This window comes from Aegilops tauschii, chromosome 5 (assembly GCF_002575655.3).
Source record: "Aegilops tauschii subsp. strangulata cultivar AL8/78 chromosome 5, Aet v6.0, whole genome shotgun sequence".
NCBI lineage: Eukaryota > Viridiplantae > Streptophyta > Magnoliopsida > Poales > Poaceae > Aegilops > Aegilops tauschii.
Genome location: NC_053039.3, coordinates 258,540,900 through 258,567,811, shown reverse-complemented (window position 1 = coordinate 258,567,811; position 26,912 = coordinate 258,540,900). Strand labels below are relative to the sequence as shown.

The following is a 26,912-nucleotide window of genomic DNA, read 5'->3' as shown; positions in this document are numbered from 1 at the left end:
CGCCTATCGCGGCGGTAAACACTAAGCACGATGCCTGCCGCCGCTGCCAGGCTGCCGGCAAAGCCCACCGCATTTCGCCACTTCCGCTTGCCACCGCCTATCGCCATCGACTTTCTCGATGCTGCTCGCGGTCGACCTAGCTCCGCTCGGTTGGGGAATCTGCCGTACTGAGGGCTCTTTCTCATGGACGACAAGGTAACTAATTTAACGAGATATTATCTCATCTCTTATCCCAGTTCATCTGCCTCCTTTAATCACCCGGCGGAAATCACCGTGAATTCATTTTTATTCGAGCTGATTTGAGGGTTTTCTTTCATTCATAGAATGTACAGTGCGCCGATACTTCAGGACTTGGCGACCGCCGCCAGAGATTCCATCTCATCGTACCAGATAACTTGAGGACGCGCGCGGTATGTTCAATCTCACCCTAAATCGGTTGGCATGGCCTACTTTCCTGAACATATCCTAAATATTGCTACATTTGGATAAAAGGTGCCACATGCACCATATACGTCAAAGGGGATTTTCCCCTCTTCTTTCTATATTAGGCAAATTAATGATGTATTGTTCTTTCGATTAGTCTCATATTTCCATGACATCATGTTTACCCTATCTGTTTAATTATAGACTTTTGTCCTTCGATTTCAACTGTTGTACAGTTCTTTCAATTTGGGCCCATATTTGCATGTTACCATATTTTCTTTAACAACCCTACCATTTTCTGTAGGACATCCCTCGCTATGCAACAGATTATGTAGTGCACAATTTTTCCCTTTACATACATCAAGGCTTCACGAATGTCATACTGCGCACAAACCATGGATTTACAATCGTTGCTACTGTAAGACTTGATGAACGTGGTGACTACTATTTTGGCACTGGCTTTTGGAATGAAATTGCAAAGTTTTATGTACTGAAAGCTGGCACTAAAATTGCACTACACATAGAAGGGCCTGGTCATGAGATATATGCTAACTTCCCCGACAAGATCATCCGTCCAGACTTTGTTCGAAGTAAGTTTTCTTTTCAACTATCTACATATGGTGACTTACCCAGCAATGTCAAATGAATTGTGTAGTATTTAAGCAACCAATTGTTATTCCCTCATCTTACTATATTCCTACCTAATAACTTCTAGTTACCAATACACTTTTCTATTGCCCTGTTTTAACTAAATATTCCCTGTACTCCCATTTCTATCAAAAAGCGCCACTGACAAGGAGACTCCAGAGGTGGAGAACGGGGCTGCCAACAAGCGGAGGCGGGGCGAGCTAGAACCACAAGCGACTCCAGCAGGCCTAGACTTAATCAGCAGCCTCCCCGATGATATGTTGAGAGTCATCATCTCCCTCCTCCCAACCAAATATGGGGCGCGGACAACCCTCCTTTCCCGGCGGTGGCGCCCCCTATGGAACTCCAGCCCTCTAGACCTCATTGACACCCACGAGCTCTGCCATGGCTATCGCAAAACCTTGGATGTGTTCTCCAAGATCCTCGGCAGTCACCTGGGCCCAACCAAAGGCCTTAGAATGGGCAAGTTCCGTTCCAACGGCAAGGACCGAGCCAAGCTTGACGACTGGTTCCGATCCCCCGCCCTAGATCAGCTCGAGGAGCTCACTTTTGATGATGGGCATATGCGGTCGCTGGCAACATCCGCACTCCGCCTCGCGCCCGCGTTGCGCGTCACCAAGTTTAGGAACTGCCATTTCCCGCCCCTTAATGACGCGCCCGCTCTTATTCTACCACGACTGAAGCACCTTGAGCTCGTCGTCGTCTGCCTCTCAAAGGGTGACATGGAGCGCCTGCTCCGTGGCTGTACTGCACTCGAGTACCTTCGTCTTCAGGCGATCAATGGGTTGAGTACCTTCCACATCACCTCCATGACTCTCCGGACTATTTATGTGTGTTGCTGGTGCGGCAGGAAGACATCACAAAAGGTGGACTACGGTATGGTCATCTAGGACACACCTGCACTTGAGAGATTACTTGTAGTTGATCAAGAAGGTCCAACAAGAATCAATGTCATTTCTGTGCCGAAATTGACAGTGGTGGGCTACTCGTCTGACAAATACTCCGAACTTGTTATTGGATCCACACTCGTTCAGGTACAACAGCCGCCTTCTACCTCTCCTTCTACAAATTAACATTATTTCTAATTTTGAAGATGTTTGTTCGTCTGTCATTCAGTAAATGATTCCGACAAGCTTGACCTCGAAATTGGGCACAGTGAAGGTCTTGGCACTAGAATCTATCGGGCCCGACCTGGAGCAAGTTGTCAGTTTCCTGAGATGCTTTCCGTGCCTGGAGAAGCTATATATCGAGGTGATGTTCCTTTCCTGTTAAATGTTAACCATAAGGGAGTTCAATTTGTGACACCTTTTTCCAAGTTTACAATGACAATGTACTACGATTTCTGAAGGTTCTTTTGGATGATTACAGTACATACATGCCCCCCCCATATTGGTTGCTTGATCCATATGGTTACAATCAATAAGCATTTCTCCTTTGGATTCATCTGTACTAGTTTTCTTAGGGAACTTCTCATCCACTCCAACCTCTTATGAAGAAGGCTACATTTTTCTAGAATGTAATCAAATGCCCATGTTAATCATGTCAGATCGAAGATGGCATGTTAGTGCATTTTACAAATCCTGCAAACCAAATAGCTAGTCCTGTAGTAATGTTCAAAACTGCATGTAGGCACTAACACGTTTTCTTCTTTTGCAGATAAGATTAGGCCCAGTGGTGGATAATGTGATACAATATAACAATCACGTCGAATGCCTAGATCTGCATCTCTCATAAATTACTTTGAACTCCTACTGAGGGACCTTACCGGAGATTATATTCGCCAGGTTCTTTGTTCTCAGAGCAAGGGTGCTGAAGGAAATGAGGTTTGCCCTACATTTATTTCACAAAAATGAATGGTCTGTTGATCAGCGCTGGCGCCTGCGGCAGAATGGAGTAGGCTCCAAAAATGCTGAATTTCATTTTGGAACTTCAGATGACAGAGTAATCAGAAGTCATCGGGTCAACCCCATACATGACTTCTCAGTGGCTGACCCCTTTGCAAAAATTGTGAGGTTTCGAAGCCAGACTTAGAAGCGGTGATATTAGTTTGAACCTCTCTGGTATCCATGTTCAGCGCATCAGTGCGAGCGTTTGCAGCTGATGAGCTGAATTTCATTTCTAATATCAGTTTGAACCTTGTAATCTTCGAATTTGAGCCATATAACTCTAGAATTTGAACCTTGTAACATTTTGAGCTTTTGTGGTACAATCGTTGAAATGGCATCGTATGAGACTGGTATATTGCTAGCACTATTTTGACCTTAATATGCAATGGTCTTAGATTTTATTAACCATTCTCGAATCAGTTTACCTTGTCGATCTCACAGCACACGATCTGTATAGCTAACTTGACTGCGATCTTTGACATTATTACACACAGTTGGTTTCTTCCACCATGTGCACTGTAGAGCGCAGAATTAATTATCGCACTCGAGTGTCCACGCCTGGGATGCGGTGTTGTCAAGCGTGCACTGGATTCTGGAATCCTCCGCTATGAACGCCGTGACAAGACATGACGATTACAGGCCGGCCGGCCCCCATTCATTATTACAGCAGCCATTTAACCTACCCTTGTGTCTCTTCAACCTTTCGATCGCGCCCCAGAATTGCAAGAAGCACACCCACCACGAGAAATTCTTAGAGGGTATCCTGCGCGGCTCCAATGGCGCTCCGAGCGGCTGCCGACGACGAGCAGCAGTTCACCATGTGTGCCGTGGTGGACACCCACAGAAGGTTCATGGACCTCTCGGTGGTGTACACCAACGACCCGGTCTGGGCGGAGCACTCCATCCACATCATGGAGCTGTTGCTTGCTGAGGAGAAGTACAAGGTGGCCAGGTTCGACCTCGAGTACACCCGCGCTCGTGCCGGGTCTCGTCCCAAGGTCGCCGTCGCCCAGATGTGCGTGCGCCACCACGTCCTCGTCTACCACTACTGCCTGGCCACAAGGTCTTGCGAGCGTGTCGCCAGGTTTGTCAATAGCCCCCACTACATGTTCGCTACGGTGGACATCACCAATGATGTAAAGGCGCTCGAGAGTTCGGGCATCGCCTGCAACTAACTTGTCAACATCCAGGGCCAATACAAGATCTGGGGCAGCAAGGAGCATGAGAAGGACTCACTGGTTCACCTTGCCGAGGCCATCATCGACCCCTACTACAAAGACATGAAGGATTCGTGCAACAAGGACAAGCGTGCCTGGCACTTGGCCTGAATGGAGAAACTCGACAAAGCTCACGTCGTGTACGCGGCCAAGGAGGCGTACACGAGCTACGACATGTACCGGCGGATTGTTGACATGAGGAAGTCCCTCCTTCCCCAAAACGGCCAGGGATCCAGCCGGAAGCAGAGCAATGGCAAGCGTCGTCGCAACAATAAGTAGATGATTAGATCCTCGTTTCTCCTACTTTAGTATGCATGTAATTGCTTACTTTGGTGTGTCCAAATTTTATGTGTGTAGTCACTTGTGTAATTGTATGCTTAATTTGGTTATGCAATGCTGTCTTTTTAAGTATATATGTTGATGCTCTGTAGATAGAGCGTAGATGGTGTGCGGACAAAGAAAATCACATCGCACACGGACTAAACAATGGAACCCGTCGGTGATGTTTTCATCAATCACTCACAATTGTATACCAGCAATCGTTTGCTCACAACACACACGTCTTATTAGCAGCAACCGTCTGTGTTCTTATCAGTCTTCAAACACATTTCTGATTACAGACCTATTTGCCGCGTATCACACACATCTTATTAAGTTGAACCGTTTCCGTTCTCATGTCACAACGCAAATAGTTCATCCGAGTGAACCGCATGCCGTATATCGCACACACCTTTGATCTGGCTGACCGTTTCATTTGTGTTGCCTAATCACAAACAGTTTATCCGAGTGAACCGTATGCTGTGTATCGCACACGCCTCCATCTGGCTGCCCATTTCTTTTGTTCCTCCTCATCGCAAACAGTTCATTGAACTTAACTGTATGCCCTTCATTGCACACGCAACTAAAACCTATGATGCATCCATCATCGCAAACGTTTTACACATTTCTGACGGTTTTCATACAGCACCATTTGCGATTATGGCATCGCACACAGTTTCTCGAAGGGTCTCTGATCGTAGCGTCGCGTTAGCAGCATCCTGCAGTAGTGCCTCAAGATGCATTCGCATCTTATTCTTCCAGTAGGGGTAGTCCGTTCCATCGAAGGTAGGACACCTAGCAGAGACCATGATCATACCTGCGGTCGACATAACTAAAACTCTAGGCGGTTAAACCAAAATCACACAAAACAAGGGAGTACCTTGCTCTGATACCAATTGAAAGTGCGTTAAGTCGACTAGAGGGGGGTGAATAGGCGATTTTTATGAATTCTTCACTGAGGAATTTCAGGGTGAGGAAATTCCTTAGCGAAGAACTACTTGCAGCGGAATAAGTACTCAGATGCAGTCATAACATAACATAAGCGTAGACATCATGATGAAATGAAAACAAACACAGAGTACAGAAAGCGTAAGCACAGGATAAAGACAAACAGACTGAAGAAATTGGACGGAGGAAATTGAGAAAATCTTCAGTCAAAGTCTTCAAACAGATATGAACAAGCACACAACACAGTAAAGAGGAAATGGAAGGGTTGAGGAAATAGAACCAGTAGGCTTGGTGAAGACAATGATTTGGTAGATCAGTTCCAACTGCTGTGACAGTTGTACATCTAGTTGGAGTGGCTAGGTATTTAAACCTAAGGACACACAGTCCCGGCCACACAGTCATCACCGTATTCTCCTTGAGCTAAGGTCACACAGACCTCGCCCAATCACTCGTGGTAAGTCTTCAGGTGACCTTCAAACCTTCACAAACTCGGTCACTCGGCGATCCACAATTTCCTCTTGGATGCTCTAGACCTTGACGCCTAACCGTCTGGAAGATGCACGGTCTTCAAAGGTAACAAGCGTCGGATCCACGCAGGATCAATCTTTTCAATGATGCTCAATCACTTTGGGTTTGTAGGTGTTTGGGTTTTCCTCACTTGATGATTTTCGCTCAAAGTCCTCGGAGGATGGGATGCTCTCAATGACAAGTGTCAGTTTCTCTCAGAGCAGCCAACCAGCTAGTGGTTGTAGGGGGCGGCTATTTATAGCCTAGGGAGCAGCCCGACATGATAAGACATAAATGCCCTTCAATGATATGACCGTTAGGTGGGTAGATATTTTGGGACAGCTGGCGCATAGCACAACAACGGTCGGAAATTTGAGTATCAAATTCCTCAGGGCTATCATGTTCCTCACTGTGTAGGCAATCCGCACTAGCAAATTCCTAACTCCTCAGTCAGAACAAATTCCTCAGAGAACAGAAGAAATTAACTGAACTGCATGAGATTTCCAATGGCTTCACTCAAAGGGAAGGGATTGGTAGGTGTAGGATTTGAGATGAGCATCACTTGGAAACTTTTCCTTAGTCTTTCCTCAACCCCCTTTAACAGTACGGTGTTTCCTGTGACTCAACAAAAAGAAAATGAAGCTACGAAAACAAAAGTCTTCACGCTTCATGTTCCTCGCATGAAATCCAACTCTTCACGGTCAAACCATTTTCTTCACTTTCATAGTCTTCAGAAAGTCTTTAGGAATCCAAAATGTTCAGTTGAAGACATTCATTTTTAGGGGTCGACTTTCTCTGTAAATATCAAACTCCTCATAGACTTATAGACCTGTATACACTCACAAACGCATTAGTCACTTAACCTATAAGTCTTCAATACATCAAAATCACTAAGGGCCACTAGATGCACTTACACTGCGCCATTGGTGTTGTTAGGTTTCTTATAACAAATTACTCACTCTGTTCAAAATATAGTGTATATTACTCTTTGAAAAAGTCAAACCACTTTAAGTTTGATCAAATTTGTAGAGAAATATATTAAATCCATAATATCAAACGGTACCATTAGATTCGAGTTTCCATATTTTTGTCTAATATTGTGACTATCGATATTTTTGGCTCCGGGCCTGGTCAAAGTAGAAGGGATTTGATGTAACATCCCAAAATTATAAATTTTGGAATGTTATATTAAATAAATAATTGTGTTTGTTTGATTGTCTGTTTGTTTGTTTGTTGTGTGAAATTGAGTGGAAATTGAAACTTTTTGAAAGTTGAATGAGAGGGAATAAAATGACTTTCCCAAAACTTTCATCTTGCATGTTTGATCCTCGTGTATTCAAATTCATTTCATCACAAAACCCTAGAGTGAAGATAATATGACTTCTTCCATTTAAATAAATAAAAAGGGGTTTGAAAATGATTTGAATTCCATTTGAAATATTTCAAATTTAGAAACTTTAAGCAACTCAATGAGTTCATGAGGGAAGATAAAATGACTTCTTCAAATTTGAAGAAAGAGAGTTGGAAGTTTCAAAGAAATGATTTGAAAGTCACTTTGAAGTTATTTGAATTTCCGAATTTCAAATCCTCTTGGGAGTTATTTAGTTTTAATTCAAATTATTTTTCTCCAAAAAAATAAATAAATGGAAATAAGGGTAAAATGATTCCCTTCAATAGAAAATTAGGAGAAAATAAATTCTAAATCATTTTGGTATTTAAAAAAAGATTTGTATGGATTTTAAATGCACATCTAGCACTGTTTGACTTTTATGAATTTTTATAAAATTTATTTGAACTTGGAAAATAGTTCATCTTATTCTTGGTATTTTTGTAAGCATTTTGGTATATAATATGCCTATGTAGAATTTATAATTAATTTCCTTCTGTTGGAGTTTTCTTTCTGTTTAAAAAAAACGCACGCGCGCTCGAGCACACCGGCCCAGCCACAGGCCAGCGAGGCCATGGCCAGCCGCAGCGCTAGGGCAGCCAGCGGCCTGCCAGGCAAGCGCCAGGAGGCCAGCGCCCCAGCGCCGCACGCACCAGCCGCCCGCCCGTCCCTCGCTCGCTCTCTCCCACTGTCGCTGCTAGATGGCGCCCGCTCCCCAGGTCACCCCCAACCTCCCGCTCCTCCCGCTAGATGAGCACGCACACGCACTCCCGAACCCACCCACCGAAGCTCTCGGGATAGAGCTTATCCCGCTGCTCCCCGACGCCCTAGCCTCGCCTATAAAAAGCCCCAGACCCCCTCTCTCTATTCTGCCACTTCGCATTGTCCCTCGCTTCTCATAGCCGACGTACTACCGCTTTGGATCTCGCCAGAGCCGGAGGACCTCATCGTCGTTTTTGTCGCCCCTAGACCACCCCGACCTCCACTCTCTCTGTCAATATCCTTCTCTCGATCTACCGCATCTCGTTGACATTCTCCTTTCGCCCTAGGTTCGCCGGAGACGCCGTGTAGACGACCTGCTTCCTCGCCGGAGCACGGAGCCGCCGCCCTTCGCTCCGCCCGTCCAGCCCACCCCGACGTGCGCCATCACCACCACCGAACTGCCCACGTCGTGCCCGTCCCGTTCGTCTCCTTCCACGCCGCCGAGGAGCACCGCCGCCACCGCCCGTCCGCCGCCTGACGCCAACGCCGCCGCCCCCTGCTCGGCGTCATCGCTGCTGTAAGCCGAGCCTCCCGCCTCGTTCATTTAGTTTATTTTTCTTATAATTATTTATTTGGATTAGATCGGTTAACCGCGGTTTCAAATAAACCATGCGGTTTAGTTAAAAACCGGTCTCCGGTTTTCATTTTTTTAGCCGCGGTAGCTGTTTTGCTTAGATAGCGGTCATTCACCGAATAGCTTCCGCAGCGAACGCTGCTCGGCCAGTAGGAATCTGCCATGTGGTCGAGGACCTGTTCGTAGTTTAGTTTATTTTCTGTTTCACCATCTAGTCCCTGGAATTAGTTGATTAGTCCCTGATTTTAGTTTAGCCACAACTTTTTAACCGTAGATCCAAACTCGATGAAACTGGCGGCAAATTCTTCATCATGATTAGCTCTATCCAGTGATATCATATTTGTAAACTTTTGTCAGATTCAAATTTATACTTTATTCAGATTTGAATTCAAACTTCAACTGGCCATATCTCCTAAACCGTAGCTCCGATGGAGTTGATTCTTTTTGCACTTTGTCACCGTAGCCAAATCCTATAACTTGGACCATTGTCACATTTTTTCATGCAATTAGGATCTTTCCATGATAGTTTTATTACTATGCTTTATATGCACGATAGATCACATCACGGTTTTGCACCCTGTGTCACTTAGTGTTTTGCACCTAGAATTTTGCATGCAATTGAAGTGTGTTGGATTTTCATTTGGGTTTTACCGAACTTTCTGTCGCATATTATTTTGAATCTTTGTAGTGACTGCTTATGTATGTTATTTTACTTTGACGATAGACTGTCCGGAGTGCGAAGCCGAGTACTATCGATCTCTAGAATTCAACTATCAGTATCAAGGCAAGTTCACATTTGACCATTCTTCCAATTACCTATGTTTATATTATGCACTTAGTCCTTTTATGGTAGGATTGCATGGTAGGACTTATTGTTGCCAGATGGCTATGCCGTTACCTAGTAGTTCATTTGAGGTAGGTCTGATCTATACATCCTTGTCATCACAGTGTAAGTTTATTTTTGCCTCGCTAAATGTAGACGTGGTTTTGGGAAGCAAACATGGTGAGACATGAGTGACAAAGTAGTAAGCAGGACCAAGACTTGTAAATGAACTACCTGGGCGGTATTTGGTTTGAATGGTGGCGAAGTACAGTGGGAGCATGCATGGTTAATCCATGGTGGTGCACCACTAGTGGTCGGCCGCCCAGGCTCAAAGAGATCAATCATATTCTCATGTCTAGAAGCTTACGTGTGCAGCCACGAGCCAATATGGGCTCTGGCTTAGTTGAGTAGTTAGTGTGACCCCTTCCGGGACGGGCTAGCAGATGTAGAATGAGTAGGTGTACCGGCCTATCCGTGGGTTAAGGGGAAATACTTTCGAAAGACTATGTCTCGGTCATCCTGTTCTCAAACACCAGGCAGTGCGAGAATTTCAAGGGAGGCAATCGAGTCTTGTGGGGAAAAGTGCGCAAACCTCTACAGAGTGTTAAAACCTAATCGATTAGCCGTGTCCCCGGTTACGGACAACTTAAGCATCTAGTAGTGAAAATGCAGGGAGATCTTCTCACCTTTAATTAAACAGTTGGGTTTTAAATGAAACTTTGGGAATGGATTGAGTTGGGTTTACCAACTCATCCTATGCTATACAGTAGTGGTAGAATAATATCTTTTATTCTAGGGAAAAACTAGCTTTATGCAAAACCAAACTTAGAGCTTTCCACCAGCCAAATTGCATGTACAAATAGGTTCATTATTCTTATGATGTGACTTGCCAGTACATTCAATGTACTGACCTACATGGCTGCAACGTCTTATGTTGCAGGAATTTCTACGACGAGTAAGAGTTACGTTGTAGGGTTACGGTCTACACTCAACTTGCCGTTGGCGTTGATGGGACTCCACACCCTTATGTTTGTTTCCACTGAGACTTGTGAGGTATATATCAGTTTTACGTTATTTATACATGTGATTGCACTTTGATATATACATTGATGTACTGTGTGTGTGCCAGCATACCGATCCAGGGATGGCACGGATACACAGAGGCTTGACCGTTTGAGGTCGGGTCGCTACAGAGATGGTTTCAGAGCACATGTTGACTGTAGGACGTGACCCTAGAAACTGAAAAGCCCTTAGGAAAGGATTTCTCTAAAACTTTATTTTCAAAAAAATCCTTTACCTCTCTTCTTTTTCGAGCTTTATCAAATCTTTCCTTTTACCCCAAATAGTTAGACAATACCCTTTTTCCCTTTGACCACACGGAGGATCAACTGATGAGACCACTCCGAGAAGGACAAGGTATCAGACTTCACCATACACTAGAAGAATTAATGCTACGACAGTCGAAGACTCGAAGAATATGAAGACACGGAAGAATTCCAAGATTTATATGACCTTTAGAAGACCAAACCCTTGTTGTGTACTCATGTTAGATGTGATGATTTGTGAGCTGTCATATTTTGTGTGTGTTTTCTGACAGCAACAAATAAAACCATTTACAAAACTATATTGTTTGTATTGTGTGTATCTCTCTCTATCCCTCTCCCGTATCTCATCCCAAAACCCTTGGACCCAATAGATGATGAATGAAGATGGGCTTGTATTCTCTAGACCGATCACTCAGTGGGAGGCAGAGCTATGGATTCAAAACATGGAGAATCACTTCGGGAGCAATTTAGTTGCAAGGAAGTATGAGGTTCAATACGCTCTTCAGTACTTTACAAAAGGTGCTGCAACCTGGTGGAAAATGCATCAAGCCATACAAGGATGTAATGGAGCAAAAACTTGGGAGGAATTGAAGAAGACTCTGTTGGGATCCCGTCTTATCCGGAAGCATGTTGATAACCCGATGAAGAAACATTGTGCCTGCAAGATATGCGGAGAAATAGGACACACCCATGAAGAACACAAGGATGGATGCCATCATTGTGAAGGAAATCACCGAGCTGAAGAATGCCCAACTAGGCAGGTTACTTGTTTCTTGTGTGAAGGAACTACGCACTACCCTGCCCAGTGTCATATTTACCCCAAGGTACAAGAAATTACCAAGCAGCAGAAGGAAGCAATGAAAGAAGCCCTCAGGGAAAGTTTAAAAGAACCGGTGATGAAAGAAGATGTTGACGACCCTGATGGAGAAAGCCTAAACAGATTTTACTCCAATGCTTGCTATTCATGTGGAGAAGAAGGACATTTTTCACAGTATTGCATGAAGGAAAACCAAGAGTATCTGGGAGACTTCCCGATAGAAGAAGTGGAGTTTGATCCACATGAGATAGAAGAATTGATCGAAACAAAGAAGTCCAGGAAGAGAAAGAGCACGTGTCCCCAGAACAACCCAATTTCTGCAGAAAAGGACCTAAGTCATATCACTTGTTACAGATGCAAGGATTTAGGTCATTATGCTAGCAAATGCCCAGCAAGGAAGCCAAGAACCCAAGGAGCCAAGATAACCACCAGGAAGCCCCTAGATTTGTCTGACGTCATTTGTTTATGCTGCAAAGGAGTAGGACATTTTGCCAGAGAATGTTCAGACCCGAGGAAAGCTTGAGCTGAATAGTTGAGATCTTGATATTGAAATAAAGCATGTAATAAATGTGGAACACACTTTTATTTTCATTGGGGATGTTGAGTTGAGTTACCGAATGGAAATTGTAATAGCTCGTGAAGCAATAAAAGTTGATATGTTTGGAATCTCATATGAGGTGTCATGAGTTGTTGATGATTTTGAGTGCCTCTCTCACTATCTCGCCTAGACTTAAGCCTTGAACCCATGGACAAGCTGACCCAAACCTTTCCCGAAAAAATAACCACATTTCACCCAAGGAAATACATACAGTATCCTGAGTACCCCTTCTATCTTATGCCTGCAGATGACAACCCTTTACGAGTCTTTTTTGAAGGGCCCAGAAACGATCATGACCCTGACCAGTGATCAGGATTACCCGAAGATCCTGAAGGACATGATGAAGCATATTCATCTTGAAGGAGATGCAGTTTACAAAGGTTATCCTTTCATGGAGAATGGAGTTGAACTTTGGTACGTGGAGGTACACCTCCACCGTGTGAAGGGAGTTTGCCCAAAGACTATGGGGCAATACTTTTTCATTTCTCGAGTACCACGAGCAACATTCTTCGACTCTGTTCGTGAAGCTGCTATGGAAGCCATACATCAGATTGGAGAAATACTAGAAGCAAGACTCCATCACACTAAGGAATACCTGAGGGAAGTGCATGCAGAGATGATGCAGATGAAACTCATGGCCACCATGATGAAACAAAAGGCCGATGATTTCAAGGATCACATCGCACGATTCTAGTGGGACTGAAGCATCTTCAAGTAGGGCAAATGAATAAAGATGGAAGTAATGCTTGACCATACCAAACTATGTGGATGGCAACATTTGTAATAAAATACTTTTGGAACCTGAGTTTTGAGTAGTGGTTAAGGATGTAATAAAGGATTTGATATGAAGAGAAATATGAATTATGGATGAACCAGTACATTTTGTTTAATGGTAAAACCCTGTGTGAACACTAGACCGATGGAAAGGAAAATGTTGTTCCATAGGTGCAGTTTGGACAAAATAAGTTGGAGTTTTGTTTTAGTTATGATGGTTACCCCAAGAGTATGAGGGAATGAAGTACTATTGGATTTAAAGGAGATGAAATGTTGGAATAAGGAACAATAGTAACTCCAAGGATGAGTTAAAGATATACAAGTGTTGAAGTGGGTCATAACCCACAGGACTTGGATTTAAAAAGAAGCAAGCACAACCTTGTTGCAGGAAGAATTCTGGAAGAAGCTGTGATTTCATCAGCAGACGTTCCATAGGAGGTTACGTAAACCTAAGAGTTGTGAAGAAACGATAGAGGGTTTTGTTTGGCTTGCAGAACCATTGGATTTACCCGAACCCAGTTCGTGGAGAAGAGAAGTTCTGCGATGCTTGTGAGGATGCCCAAGTGTTAGAATACGTGATTCCCTATCTGCGTATGTGATAATGGTTCAAGTACGGGATGGATTGGCCCCCATACCGGAGACTTCTATCATGAGCTATCATATGTTGATGGAAAATCAGAGAGCCTTAAAACCCTAGGAGAGTGTCGACCCGACAAACCAAAAGCCTTAGAATGGCAGGACGATGAAAACCATGTACAGGCACCCGTTGCCAATCGTAGGTTATACGGTGGGATTCAACCCAGAACCATTTCCTGCAGGAGGAACCATTAATTGTCGACCACCATGAGATTTTCGATAGTTATTTAGCATTGGCGACAGCCTGACAACTAAGAAGCCCCAGTCCCAGAAGGATCTTATTTTGACGCAAGGACTCAAGACTTTGGGGAAAAGGTTATGTCGTTATCGGAATGGCACCAATGAGGGAGTTATCCCGGAGAATATGAGAAGACTGACACCGTCAACCCAATGGATGGGTACATGAGCTTTGTTGGAACCATAACCATGTTTCTAAGGGTGGTAGCACCCCATACCTTGTGTTGTTGAATGGATTTTCAAGGAGACCCCCAAAACTAACCTTCTTTCTAGCCTCTCCGAATCTCGGGGACGAGATTCATTTTAAGGGTGGTAGTTTGTAACATCCCAAAATTCTAAATTTTGGAATGTTATATTAAATAAATAATTGTGTTTGTTTGTTTGTTGTGTGAAATTGAGTGGAAATTGAAACTTTTTGAAAGTTGAATGAGAGGGAATAAAATGACTTTCCCAAAACTTTCATCTTACATGTTTGATCCTCGTGTATTCATATTCATTTCATCACAAAACCCTAGAGTGAAGATAATATGACTTCTTCCATTTAAATAAATAAAAAGGGGTTTGAAAATGATTTGAATTCCATTTGAAATATTTCAAATTTAGAAACTTTAAGCAACTCAATGAGTTCATGAGGGAAGATAAAATGACTTCTTCAAATTTGAACAAAGAGAGTTGGAAGTTTCAAAGAAATGATTTGAAAGTCACTTTGAAGTTATTTGAATTTCCAAATTTCAAATCCTCCTGGGAGTTATTTAATTTTAATTCAAATTATTTTTCTCCAAACAAATAAATAAATGGAAATAAGGGTAAAATGATTCCCTTCAATAGAAAATTAGGAGAAAATAAATTCTAAATCATTTTGGTATTTAAAAAAAAGATTTGTATGGATTTTAAATGCAAATCTAGCACTGTTTGACTTTTATGAATTTTTATAAAATTTATTTGAACTTGGAAAATAGTTCATCTTATTCTTGGTATTTTTTTGAGCATTTTGGTATATAATATGCCTATGTAGAATTTATAATTAATTTCCTTCTGTTGGAGTTTTCTTTCTGTTTAAAAAAAACGCACGCGCGCTCGAGCACACCGGCCCAGCCACAGGCCAGCGAGGCCATGGCCAGCCGCAGCGCTAGGGCAGCCAGCGGCCTGCCAGGCAAGCGCCAGGAGGCCAGCGCCACAGCGCCGCACGCACGAGCCGCCCGCCCGTCCCTCGCTCGCTCTCTCCCACTGTCGATGCCAGATGGGGCCCCGCTTCCCAGGTCACCCCCAACCTCCCGCTCCTCACGCTGGATGAGCACGCACACGCACTCCCGAACCCGCCCGCCGAAGCTCTCGGGATAGAGCTTATCCCGTTGCTCCCCGACGCCCTAGCCTCGCCTATAAAAAGCCCCAGACCCCCTCTCTCTATTCTGCCACTTCGCATTGTCCCTCGCTTCTCATAGCCGACGTACTGCCGCTTTGGATCTCGCCGGAGCCGGAGGACCTCATCGTTGTTTTTGTCGCCCGTAGACCACCCCGGCATCCACTCTCTCTGTCAATATCCTTCTCTCGATCTACCGCATCTCGTTGACATTCTCCTTTTTCCCTAGGTTCGCCGGAGACGCCGTGCAGACGACCTGCGTCCTCGCCGGAGCACGGAGCCGCCGCCCTTCGCTCCGCCCGTCCAGCCCACCCCGACGTGCGCCGTCACCACCACCGAACCGCCCATGTCGTGCCCGTCCCGTTCGTCTCCTTCCCTGCCGCCACCGCCGCCACCGCCTGACGCCAACGCCGCCGCCCCCTGCTCGTCGTCATCGCCGCTGTAAGCCGAGCCTCCCGCCTCGTTCGTTTAGTTTATTTTTCTTATTATTATTTATTTGGATTAGATCGGTTAACCGCGGTTTCAAATAAACCGTGCAGTTTAGTTAAAAACCGGTCTCCGGTTTTCATTTTTTTTAGCCGCGGTAGCTGTTTTGCTTAGATAGCGGTCATTCGCCCGCAGCGAACGCTGCTCGGCCAGTAGGAATCTGCCATGTGGTCGAGGACCTGTTCATAGTTTAGTTTATTTTCTGTTTCACCATCTAGTCCCTGGAATTAGTTGATTAGTCCCTGATTTTAGTTTAGCCACAACTTTTTAACCGTAGATCCAAACTCGATGAAACCGGCGGCAAATTCTTCATCATGATTAGCTCTATCCAGTGATATCATATTTGTAAAATTTTGTCAGATTCAAATTTATACTTTATTCAGATTTGAATTCAAACTTCAACTGGCCATATCTCCTAAACCGTAGCTCCGATGGAGTTGATTCTTTTTGCACTTTGTCACTGTAGCCAAATCCTATAACTTGGACCATTGTCACATTTTTTCATGCAATTAGGATCTTTCCATGATAGTTTTATTACTATGCTTTATATGCACGATAGATCACATCACGGTTTTGCACCTTGCGTCACTTAGTGTTTTGCACCTAGAATTTTGCATGCAATTGAAGTGTGTTGGATTTTAATTTGGGTTTTACCGAACTTTCTGTCGCATATTATTTTGAATCTCTGTAGTGATTGCCTATGTATGTTATTTTACTTTGACGATAGACTGTCCGGAGTGCGAAGCCGAGTACTATCGATCTCTAGAATTCAACTATCAGTATCAAGGCAAGTTCATATTTGACCATTCTTCCAATTACCTATGTTTATATTATGCACTTAGTCCTTTTGTGGTAGGATTGCATGGTAGGACTTATTGTTGCCAGATGGCTATGCCGTTACCTAGTAGTTCATTTGAGGTAGGTCTGATCTATACATCCTTGTCACCACCGTGTAAGTTTATTTTTGCCTCGCTAAATGTAGACGTGGTTTGGGAAGAGAACATGGTGAGACATAAGTGACAAAGTAGTAAGCAGGACCAAGACTTGTAAATGAACTACCTGGGCGGTATTTGGTTTGAATGGTGGCGAAGTACAGCGGGAGCATGCATGGTTAATCCATGGTGGTGCACCACTAGTGGTCGGCCGCCCAGGCTCAAAGAGATCAATCATATTCTCATGTCTAGAAGCTTACGTGTGCAGCCACAAGCCAATATGGGCTCTGGCTTAGTTGAGTAGTTAGTGTGACCCCTTCCGGGATGGGCTAGCAGATGTAGAATGAGTAGGTGTACCGGCCTATCCGTGGGTTAAGGGGAAATACTTTCGAAAGACTATGTCTCGGTCATCCTGTTCTCAAACACCAGGCAGTGCGAGAATTTCAAGGGAGGCGATCGAGTCTTGTGGGGAAAAGTGCGCAAACCTTTACAGAGTGTTAAAACCTAATCGATTAGCCGTGTCCCCGGTTACGGACAACTTAAGCATCTAGTAGTGAAAATGCAGGGAGATCTTCTCACCTTTAATTAAACAGTTGGGTTTTAAATGAAACTTTGGGAATGGATTGAGTTGGGTTTACCAACTCATCCAATGCTATACAGTAGTGGTAGAATAATATCTTTTATTCTAGGGAAAAACTAGCTTTATGCAAAACCAAACTTAGAGCTTTCCACCAGCCAAATTGCATGTACAAATAGGTTCATTATTCTTATGATGTGACTTGCCAGTACATTCAATGTACTGACCTACATGGCTGCAACGTCTTATGTTGCAGGAATTTTTTCTACGACGAGTAAGAGTTACGTTGTAGGGTTACGGTCTACACTCAACTTGCCGTTGGCGTTGATGGGACTCCACACCCTTATGTTTGTTTCCGCTGAGACTTATGAGGTATATATGAGTTTTACGTCATTTATACATGTGATTGCACTTTGATATATACATTGATGTACTGTGTGTGTCAGCATACCGATCCAGGGATGGCACGGATACACAGATGCTTGACCGTTTGAGGTCGGGTCGCTACATTTGACTCTTAAAAAAATAATACCCCTCATATATATTTTGGAATTGATGGAATATTTAGTTTGGCGGGTAGGGAGATGATGGATCGTGTTTTATTTTTATTTATAATGTGGTGATTTGGTGGCCCTTTCGCGATGTGATTCTATGTTATCCACCTCATAAAAGCGATGTGATATACAAAGGTGGTTGCATGTACTGTATTTGGTGACCCGGTGAAAATCAGATGACCTAGTTTTAATCGGAGACCTCAGTTAATTGTGAGGTCTTAAAAGTTAGGAAGCATAGTGTATAGTAATATTAAAAAAAAAATGTTTGTGTCACAAGCTTGTTTCAGAGGAACAGGTTAGTAAAAATGTTGTCACACATTTAGTATATGTTGCTATGTAAATAAAAGCATAGTTGGACAATATTTTATAAAAAAATGTAAGACGTTTAGGTTTAAAAAGTACATTAATTATCCTATCTAATCGAAAAAATCTTTTATTTTTTGACACACACACGCATAGGGTCGACCGGTCGAGGAAACGAGTGGTCAGGGTTTTGTCCTTCCTCGCCAAGGTCGAGTGAGGTCTCCAACTCTCCATTACATACTTCCCCACCCATCCACCAAAGGCGCAGAGAGGGGAGAAGAAGAAGAAGAAGAAGCGGAGGGGGAGGAAGATGCCTTGCCTGAACGTGTCGACGAACGTGAACCTGGAGGGGGTGGACACCTCCGCCGTCCTCGCCGACGCCTCCAGCACCGTCGCAACCATCATCGGCAAGCCGGAGGCCGTACGCTCCTTACCCCATCTCCCCCCTTTCCTCAACATCCCGCCTCGCCTAGGCGTTCGTATCTCCTTATCGATCCATATAGGCGTGGCCGTCCCCTGGATTCCATCCGTCTCTTAGGTCTGGCCCTTCAATCTGTTAGGGTTTTGGGGGGTCGATTCGATGCTGGGGGTTTGTTCCCCTTCCTTTGGTCCGCTATTCATGTCTGCTTTGCCCTGGAAGATCTTTGTCCCGCGACTGCTGAAATTGCGGACACGGGGTTTTGATCTGTAGGTTTGTATGACATTTTCATGCGTGGAGCAAGTTCGAGGTTGTGATCTGGGGTTATGTCCAGTTTAGGACTGTGCTTCTTATGGTCATCTGTTTGTTTTGTTGAACCAAATAAATTTTGTAGTTCATGTTGTTTATCAATTGGCATGCACGCGGAAATTGAAAGCTTGGACTAAACCCGAATGGAACCAAGGTTCAGTTTGTTGCTGTTTGGTGGTCAAGTCGTTGTCTTCTCGTTTTGGATATGTTCTTCAGGGTTAGTAAGGATGTTTGATGTGCTGTTACTTGCTGTGATATGAATATGCTGAAACTTGAAATACATGTTACTTGGTAAAGAGGTGAAATAGAACCAACCTGTCTTTCGTACAACAACAAATCAGATAACAAACATGGGCCGACATCTTCAACCATTACAAATTTCTCTGTAAACATAGTGTACGATGTCTGGAAAACTTCAATAGTACCATGAAGCTTATGTGTAGCTTTCTCTCAAAAGAATTTTGAAACCTTCATATTTCCCATTTTTCTTGGTCATTGTGGCACCAGAGGAATTGATTAGGAGGCTATGATTATTGTCTATGGCAAGGCTAGAGTGAACATGCTGTTTTCACAGTTTATTTTGCTTTGGGAGGCAATATCTGCAACTCTTTCCAGAAATACATGTTGACTTGCTCTGCTTGTCTTTCCTATGTAGAGGTACAAGATATGGCTGTTTTCTGCGTGTTCTTCTATAAATACTAATTCAGAACCCCATACATCAGAAAATTATAAAATATGCGCAGTACCATTAATCTTTTGTAAATCTGGACAGCTCATGTTTTACTCTAGGCGCTTCCCTATGCCACAAATATCACACCTACCACCTTTAAGAACTTTATTTGCTTATGTTTTTTACAGAAATGCAGGCCATTTCCTTGTTTCTCAAGTTTTTCTGTTCTAAATATACTGGGGTATTATTTTGGAAAGCTAATTGTACTTAGATTAGTTGTTTTTAAGTATAGCAATACGTTAGTATTAGTAAGAAATGGCTCCAATAGCTACTTTTGTTGTTATATCAGACATATTTAAGATCAAAATGAAGCGTACCGAGTTGCTCTGGAGATTTGGAGATATGATATGATGCAGAATATACAATGTCAGACACATGAACTGCTGAAAACTTAAGGCTGTGACAGTTTTCTGTTTTTCAGCTGACCAAGTAGTGGTATACCAAAGTTCTTCCTCACCGCCTTTTTCATTCAGATACTAACTTGAGTGCTTCCGACAGTATGTGATGGTTGTTCTCAAGGGTTCAGTGCCCATGGCATTTGGAGGTACCCAGGAGCCTGCAGCCTACGGCGAGCTGGTTTCCATCGGAGGGCTGAACGCTGATGTGAACAAGAAGCTGAGCGCCGGCATTGCTTCCATCCTGGAGTCAAAGCTGTCCATCCCCAAGTCCCGCTTCTACCTCAAGTTCCACGATTCAAAGGCAAGCAGACATTATTTGCTGTCGACCGCTCATTCATGGGTCTTCATCAGGCATCATCATGTTCTCATTGCAATTCTGCTGTTTGTTAGGCCCATCCTGCACAAGAACATGCTCAATGTTTGCATGCTTTGCATCAAGAGTAGATCATGTAAATGTCCATCTGTCGTTTGAACTCGTAGTCGTCGTGTTAGCTTCCACAGTGGCTTCCTTTCTATACTAGTAGATGCTAATTATGTGAACTCTAATTGATCTTTTTTCGTTACCATGCAGCGCTCAGACTTTGGATGGAATGGATCCACCTTTTAGACGCATCATATGGCATGGAGCCTTGCATGAACTCCAGAGTTCCTAATATTCTGTCCATTGCCTATTTAAGGAGAAACTGCTGCAGTAAGACATCGTGTCAGTTTAATGGCCAGTGTTTATGAGTGCCGGAGTACTTGTGTGATCTAGTTGGTTTGGTTTCGGACTTGCCATGGCAAGGGAATGTTGCAACTGCTTGGTTCGATTCGTAATCATGAACCCTTTGTGGTGTCCTGTGTTTGTCCAACTGTGCTGGTTGTTGAGTTCCAGTGATTTGCTGCATGAACTAAAAATTTAGGAGTTGCGTTAGGTGCACCCTGCAACTGTGGAGTACATGCCCTTGGAGGAAATAGGCTCTGTTTTTCGTCGACTGAGCTGCTTTTGATATGCAAATTTGCTTGATGGGTGTTTGTTTTCCTTTAAAGAGGTTGCACGCTGCAAAACATATACCCCAATTTGAGACAAAAATGGGAAGGCGATCATGGCCGAGGACCAAATATGTCATCTTTACGTATCTCTATTCCTGGTCTGCATCACTACACACAACCTCTAGAAAGGAATTCTTTTCTCCTCTCCTCTGCCCCTGTTGGATAGGAGGTGCTTGTTGTGCCCTTGTGTATAGCTGTGTTAGGGCATCTTCAACACTGACCCGTAAACCGAACATCGTATCAGTCTGCGGTCACGGATGCGGGCCAGTCATCCAAAGCTAGCAGCATACATTTCAAACCGGGTTTTAACTAACCGGATGAATTTCGTCAAACATGACGTAATTCATCAAAATTCAGATAAAAATAGCACAAATCATCCATAAGTAACATGCAAATATGTCTAGTACAAACAATAGTTCCAATTCAACCGGGTGTTCGACAAGTTTTTCATGGATAGATCAAATTTAGTGATACTAACTCCAGTTCCGGCACATGTTGTCCCACACATATTGTCCCTTGAGATTCATCCAACAATGCATGTGTGTGAATGGTCTGCCTTTTGGCCTGTAGTACACCACGGCAGCGCGTGCAAGCTACACAACGTATAGAGCAACAATGAGTGAATGAATGAACCAATCAACATGTAGAGCAAGAAAATCAAAACTTACAATCTCCATGGCGGTCGCGTGCAATGACCACATTGCCTCCAATCAACTGCGCCACAATACCTTATGACGGAGTTCTGGATGGTGTATCATTGATAGGCTAATGACTTCACATTGCGTTCATGGATGATGTGTATGTCGTAGGGCACAATGTGCTTCCATGCATGAAACGAACCATGCACGTGCTGCCAAAAGAACCCCCTTCTACTCGTGCCTATGAAGTCCACAGATACGTCTAAACCATAGATCGCACAATGACTCATTCACCATGTCGAGTACCCCCGCCATCCTTCTTACTCTAAAAAATGACATGGAGTTCGAAAATAAGCTCAATGGCATTTGACCAAACACCTGTCAGGCGTGGTGTCAACGATGGTTGTCTTCATCGATAGGGGGACAGAGGTACATGGCTACGAATAGATCCTGGGTGGACGGCGCCGTAGTACAAGGCGAGCGGGCTCGTGGGTGGTAGTTGCGGACGTCCGGTAATCCCTGTGTGGCAGTCGGAGAGGTACAGCGGTGGCGTCAGAGGAGGAGGACGCAGATGCAAAGCAAGGGGGTAGTGGTGGGGTGGAAGAGAATGAGACCGAGAGAGGGGTTTCAGTGGGTCAGGGATGTCGGAGTCCTGTGTGGCAGTGGTCCAGACTCCCTCAACGCCCCTTAGTTTGCTTCCAATTTGAGGGGAAAATCACGTCTGGACCGGTCGACAGACTGATACAGGCCCACGTTGGATGGCAAAACACATCCAGACCGCGCGGTCCGGACGGATGCTGGCAGTTTGAGGGTCCAGTCTGAAGATGCCCTTAGGGCTAGTGTTTCCCTAGTGAAGTTTGGCATTCTAGCATCGGGGAGCATGCTGCCGGCGTTCTCAAGCGGCATTTTCGAGTGCGGGTCCGTCCCTTTTGATTTTATTAGTTTTTATAGGTCTTTGCTTTCCTTAGATTTTGTTTTCCTGGTGGCATTGACGAAGTGATGAAGATGATGGTGTGCTGTAACAAAGGTCTCTCTGTCACCTCCATACCTCGACGGCGTCCGGTTTGGCGTTAGAGAAGGGCATGTGAAGGTAGGTGTTGTTGAACTTTGTTGGTTCTCTTTAGATCTTGACAGTTGACGTGTCAATTAAGAGAAACAGTTGGTTGGCTCTTGATATGGCGACTTGGACCCCATCTTTCGATTTGTTTTGCAACATGGCTTGCTTCATCCAACCCTCTAGACGGTTGTTCAAAGATTGTAAATCTGCATTGCGTAGGTTAATGCCAGAACTAATGTTCTTCATCGTTTATTTGCAGGGATGATTATTGTCTCTTCAAAGACTGACATGACGACAATGTTTACGGTGTCTTTTTTCCTATTGTTGATTCAGTGCATATTTTTGACGAATGGCGTACAATCAAAGAAGAAGAAAACCAACTTTGTTTTCGTTGTAATTTTATTTTAATTGTTCGTCATTTTGTGTCTTGATGTATTCCAGTTGTATGGACCGTTGTTTTTCTTGACAATTACTATTAAAAGTACCATCTTTACCTACCGGAGGGGTAAGTTGACCAGTCTTGTATTTCACCAGCAATCTGAAACTGATCCCTGGTCTAGCCAAACTACTTATCAGCGTTTACAAATTCAGCTTGAATTTATCCACCAGTTCAGGTCAAATTAGGAGACAGAAATGTCAACGCGGAGGGGGGGAGAGAGAGAGAGAGAGAGAGACGAGGCTGACCGTTGACGGTTGACCTTTGCTTGTTAACAGAGAGGGAAACGCGCGCCATCGTTCATCGCTCCTAAACATTCTTCTCTCCCAGATACGGTGGCATCCACCGACGCCATGGCCGCGGCTTCTCCTCCCCTCCTCCCCGTCTCCGTCCTCCCGGCGGCCACCGCCGCGACCGCCACCATCGTCCTCCCCGTTCCGGACACCTCCTCGGCGGCCGACCAGCGCGCCTACCTCGCCCGCCTCCTCGACTCCGCCAAGCGCTCCCTCTCCGGCGCGCGCCCGTGGGCGGAGCTCCTCCACCGCGCGGCGCTCAGCCGCCCGGACTCCCTCGCCGACGCCACCGCCCGCGTCCGCAGGAACCTCGCCTACTTCCGCGTCAACTACGCCCTCCTCGTCGCGCTCTCCCTCGCCGCCTCCCTCCTCGCGCACCCGTTCGCGCTCGCCGCCCTGCTCGCGCTCCTCGCCGCCTGGTGCGCGCTCTACCTCCTCCGCCCCGCCGACGCGCCCCCGCTCGCGGCCTTTGGGAAGACCTTCTCCGAGAGGGAGACGCTGGGCGGGCTCCTGGCGGCGTCGGCGTTCGTCGTCTTCGTGACCTCCGTCGGGTCCATCGTCTTCTCCGCCCTCGCGGCCGGCGCCGCGCTCGCCTGCGCGCACGGCGCGTTCCGGGTGCCCGAGGAACAGCTCTTCCTCGACGACGACCTGCAGCCTGGCGCTGGAGGAAGAGCGGGCTCCTCCGTCGACCTGCTCTCCTTCTTCACCAACGCCGCCGGAGGAGGAGGCGGGCGCGGCTGAGGCGCCCCACGTCATTCCGTCGACTGATTCATTCTTGAGAAATACTCCATCGGTTCTAAATTACTTGTCCAAGGAATTGATGTATCTAGGCGTATTTTAATTCTAGATACATCTAACTTTATCCTTTTGCGACAACTAATTCCGAACCGAGCGAGCATACGAGACACCATATGTGTTGCTAGTTAGCTACACCTACGTACACTAAATGAATTTTTTAATTACATTTAGGATTTTATACGATTCAAAAGATTTTTATAGGAAATTTGGAGAAACAAAATATTTATGAATTATTTCTCTGTGGATTGTTTGATACCTAGAATTGAATTATATATGATATTTTTCTAAGAATTTATTTGCATTGTGTTTCTAGGAAATGTTTCATCTATTCAAAACTCATGAAATGAATTATTGGTTTCTCATATGGTGTAAGGGCATCCAACGGCGACGCTCAAACCGCCCGCATATGTTGAGAGTGCACTGTTCGGAACACGAAAGCAGTTCAACACGGTCCTATATCGATCAGCAGAGCAGTCTAAACGTGTTTTCTTCCGCAACCCGGAGAGAAATGTGAAGGGCTTTGTGGGTGATCGGACAACTGCCACACCTTGCCCACCCAAACCCGCTCCCTCGCCTTTCTCGCGCTTTCCATCCCACGCGGTGCGCCGCTTACCGCGTCACATTCATGTCAGCCTAGAGCATGCAACAGTCGGCATTGATGCCCGCGATTTGACAGAGCGGGAGGGCAGCGCAGATGGACGCGAACTATCACTGTCGGCATTGAACCGGCGCACCGGCCAAGAGAGCGCCGCCCGCTGCTCGCCCGGCTGAACACGCCTCCTCGCCGCATTTAAACGGTAACAGACTGCCCACCTTCCTCCATTAAGACCCGCACTTGTGCTGAGAAAATTACTCCGGCCACACGTCCGTTTGCGAGCCACCCGTCATTAAACAGAAAGACTGTTGGCTCCGCCCCCCACCCCCCGCTATTTAAATGATGGCAGATGTCGGGTGAAAATCGCATCACACTCCGCTCTTCTTCATTGCACACCATTTTCTCCACAAGCTCCATGGCATCCGACCAGCATGAAGCCGGTGTCTTGCCTGCTCGCATGCCATTGGCCTCCCCTTCCTCCCCCTCCGGCTGAAGCACATCACAGGGGTTCCACTCCGATGAGCGGCACTGCCATCGTCGACCCCTGCCTAGGCTTCACAGATGTGAGACCCTTTGCCACTCCGATAAGCGGCGCAGCCGAACATAGGGAAGATATGGGGAAAGAATATACCTCTGGGGCTCACGGCAGTCCGACGAGCGGGCTGTCAAACATGAAGAAGACAAAGGGATCCGCTGCGGGAATGGAGCTCCGTGCGGTCGGAGGTGCATATAGTTTTAGCTATTTTAGTTAAAATATGTCCAAAATGTAACGAATTTCGTATGGTCTATATGAAATTCACTGTGTTTACATGAATTTTATTCGGTTCGTTGAAAAAGTGTTTGCAATGTGTATGGATAGCGTCGGACGTCGTTCTCCCATGTCCGTGTCCGCGGACAGACACGGAAGAAAAATTTACGGGTCGATGTTGAAAATGCTCTAATCTACTACCCCTATAAAAGCACGAAAGGGCGGAGAACCAAATCATCCATCAAACCATGCTGATCTGATGGTCCAAATCGGTTTGTGGCATTAAACATGTTTGACACTGTAATACCCACCACTGCCATTGGTTATAACCATGTTTGTTTAGCTCCTGCGGGAAAAAAAAAAGCATCCCGATCCCCTCTGCATCGTCACGCCCGCCCACGATCTCCTATTACTCTCGCAAACCATCAGGTAGTTTCGCCCCCACCAGCCCCTTCCCGCACCACCACCCTTCTCTCCCGCTTGCGTGGTCTTTGCCCCGCCCAAACCTCCCACATGGTCTTCATGCTCATGGCCGCCGCCTGGCCCGCCTCTGGAAACCGGCACCATCACGCGGCCAAATCTTCGGCTCCATCCCCTGCATCGCTGCCTTGCTTTGCTCCAAGAACGGCGGCCCCATGTCCCTGCTAGCGTCCATGACTCAACACCCTACACCCTGTCACCGGAGTAGGAGAGGACTTGCTCGAACATGGCAATCCCGGGCCTGTGCCTGCACTCTACACCACCCCTCTGCTCCGGTCACTTCAGCAAGCGACGCCACGGACGGAACCGAGCAGGGGCTTCTCCATCGCGCTGACAAAAGAGAGGTGATCGTCGAGGAGTTCTTCTGACGCGCTGCACGTAGAAACAAATCAATGTAAGCATCAGACCCTCACATGTGCTTTCTGATGTCCAATTATTTGTGTTGTCGTCGGCGTATCCCGGTAAGATCAGCAATACGATGCATCCCATTCTTGGTTACGTTTCTTACTTCATCTGATAAGACCAGAGTAATTTATGAAATAAACTAACGCTTCTGCCGCACGGCGTTGACAGTTTTCAGAATCATGAAACAAATTAACGCTTTGTCTGTTCAATCCAAGTCGGGACGCGAGCCGCCACGCCGCCCGTGCATGTGCACTACGCACCGCGATTAGCCGCCTCTGAGCCTCGTGTAGCGCGCCGTCGTCATCAGCGGCGGCGCCAGGTGATCCCGACGGGAGTGGGAGGATCTACAGCGTCCGTCCTCACTGTTCTTGGTGCTTCTCTGGCGCTCAGTGTGGTCCTGTCCTGCGCGCTGTTCTACATCGTCGGCCAGAAAAAGCGAGTCTGGTCCGTCCGGGAGAAGCAGGAAAAACCTACAGGCCAGAA

At 45.5% G+C, this 26,912-nt stretch overlaps 2 protein-coding genes and 1 long non-coding RNA gene across 3 annotated transcripts; all 3 read left to right on the top strand.

Annotated features, from left to right (window-relative positions):
• Positions 1-15,129: 15,129 nt before the first annotated feature.
• Positions 15,130-16,501, top strand: LOC123494138 (uncharacterized). Its single transcript, XR_006664062.2, has 3 exons — positions 15,130-15,385; positions 15,470-15,681; positions 16,454-16,501. It is a non-coding gene; the product is annotated as an uncharacterized lncRNA (long non-coding RNA).
• Positions 16,502-18,253: 1,752 nt separating this feature from the next.
• On the top strand, positions 18,254-20,785 carry LOC109735416 (uncharacterized). Its single transcript, XM_020294630.3, has 3 exons — positions 18,254-18,513; positions 20,048-20,248; positions 20,519-20,785. Exons 1-3 carry the CDS (start codon positions 18,403-18,405, stop codon positions 20,552-20,554), a joined length of 348 nt encoding a protein of 115 aa, XP_020150219.1. The 5' UTR covers positions 18,254-18,402; the 3' UTR covers positions 20,555-20,785.
• A 1,513-nt stretch (positions 20,786-22,298) lies between these two features.
• Positions 22,299-24,454, top strand: LOC109735508 (PRA1 family protein B2). The gene has a single exon (XM_020294728.4). The coding sequence runs from the start codon at positions 23,464-23,466 to the stop codon at positions 24,142-24,144; it is 681 nt and encodes a 226-aa protein (XP_020150317.1). The 5' UTR covers positions 22,299-23,463; the 3' UTR covers positions 24,145-24,454.
• Positions 24,455-26,912: the final 2,458 nt, after the last annotated feature.

Coding starts and splice junctions, on each gene's coding strand:
- LOC109735508 (XM_020294728.4), top strand. CDS start 23,464: ATGGCCGCGGCTTCTCCTCCCCTCCTCCCCGTCTCCGTCCTCCCGGCG.
- LOC109735416 (XM_020294630.3), top strand. CDS start 18,403: ATGCCTTGCCTGAACGTGTCGACGAACGTGAACCTGGAGGGGGTGGAC. Junction 18,514..20,047: donor TCATCGGCAAGCCGGAGGCC/GTACGCTCCTTA, acceptor TGCTTCCGACAG/TATGTGATGGTTGTTCTCAA. Junction 20,249..20,518: donor TCAAGTTCCACGATTCAAAG/GCAAGCAGACAT, acceptor GTTACCATGCAG/CGCTCAGACTTTGGATGGAA.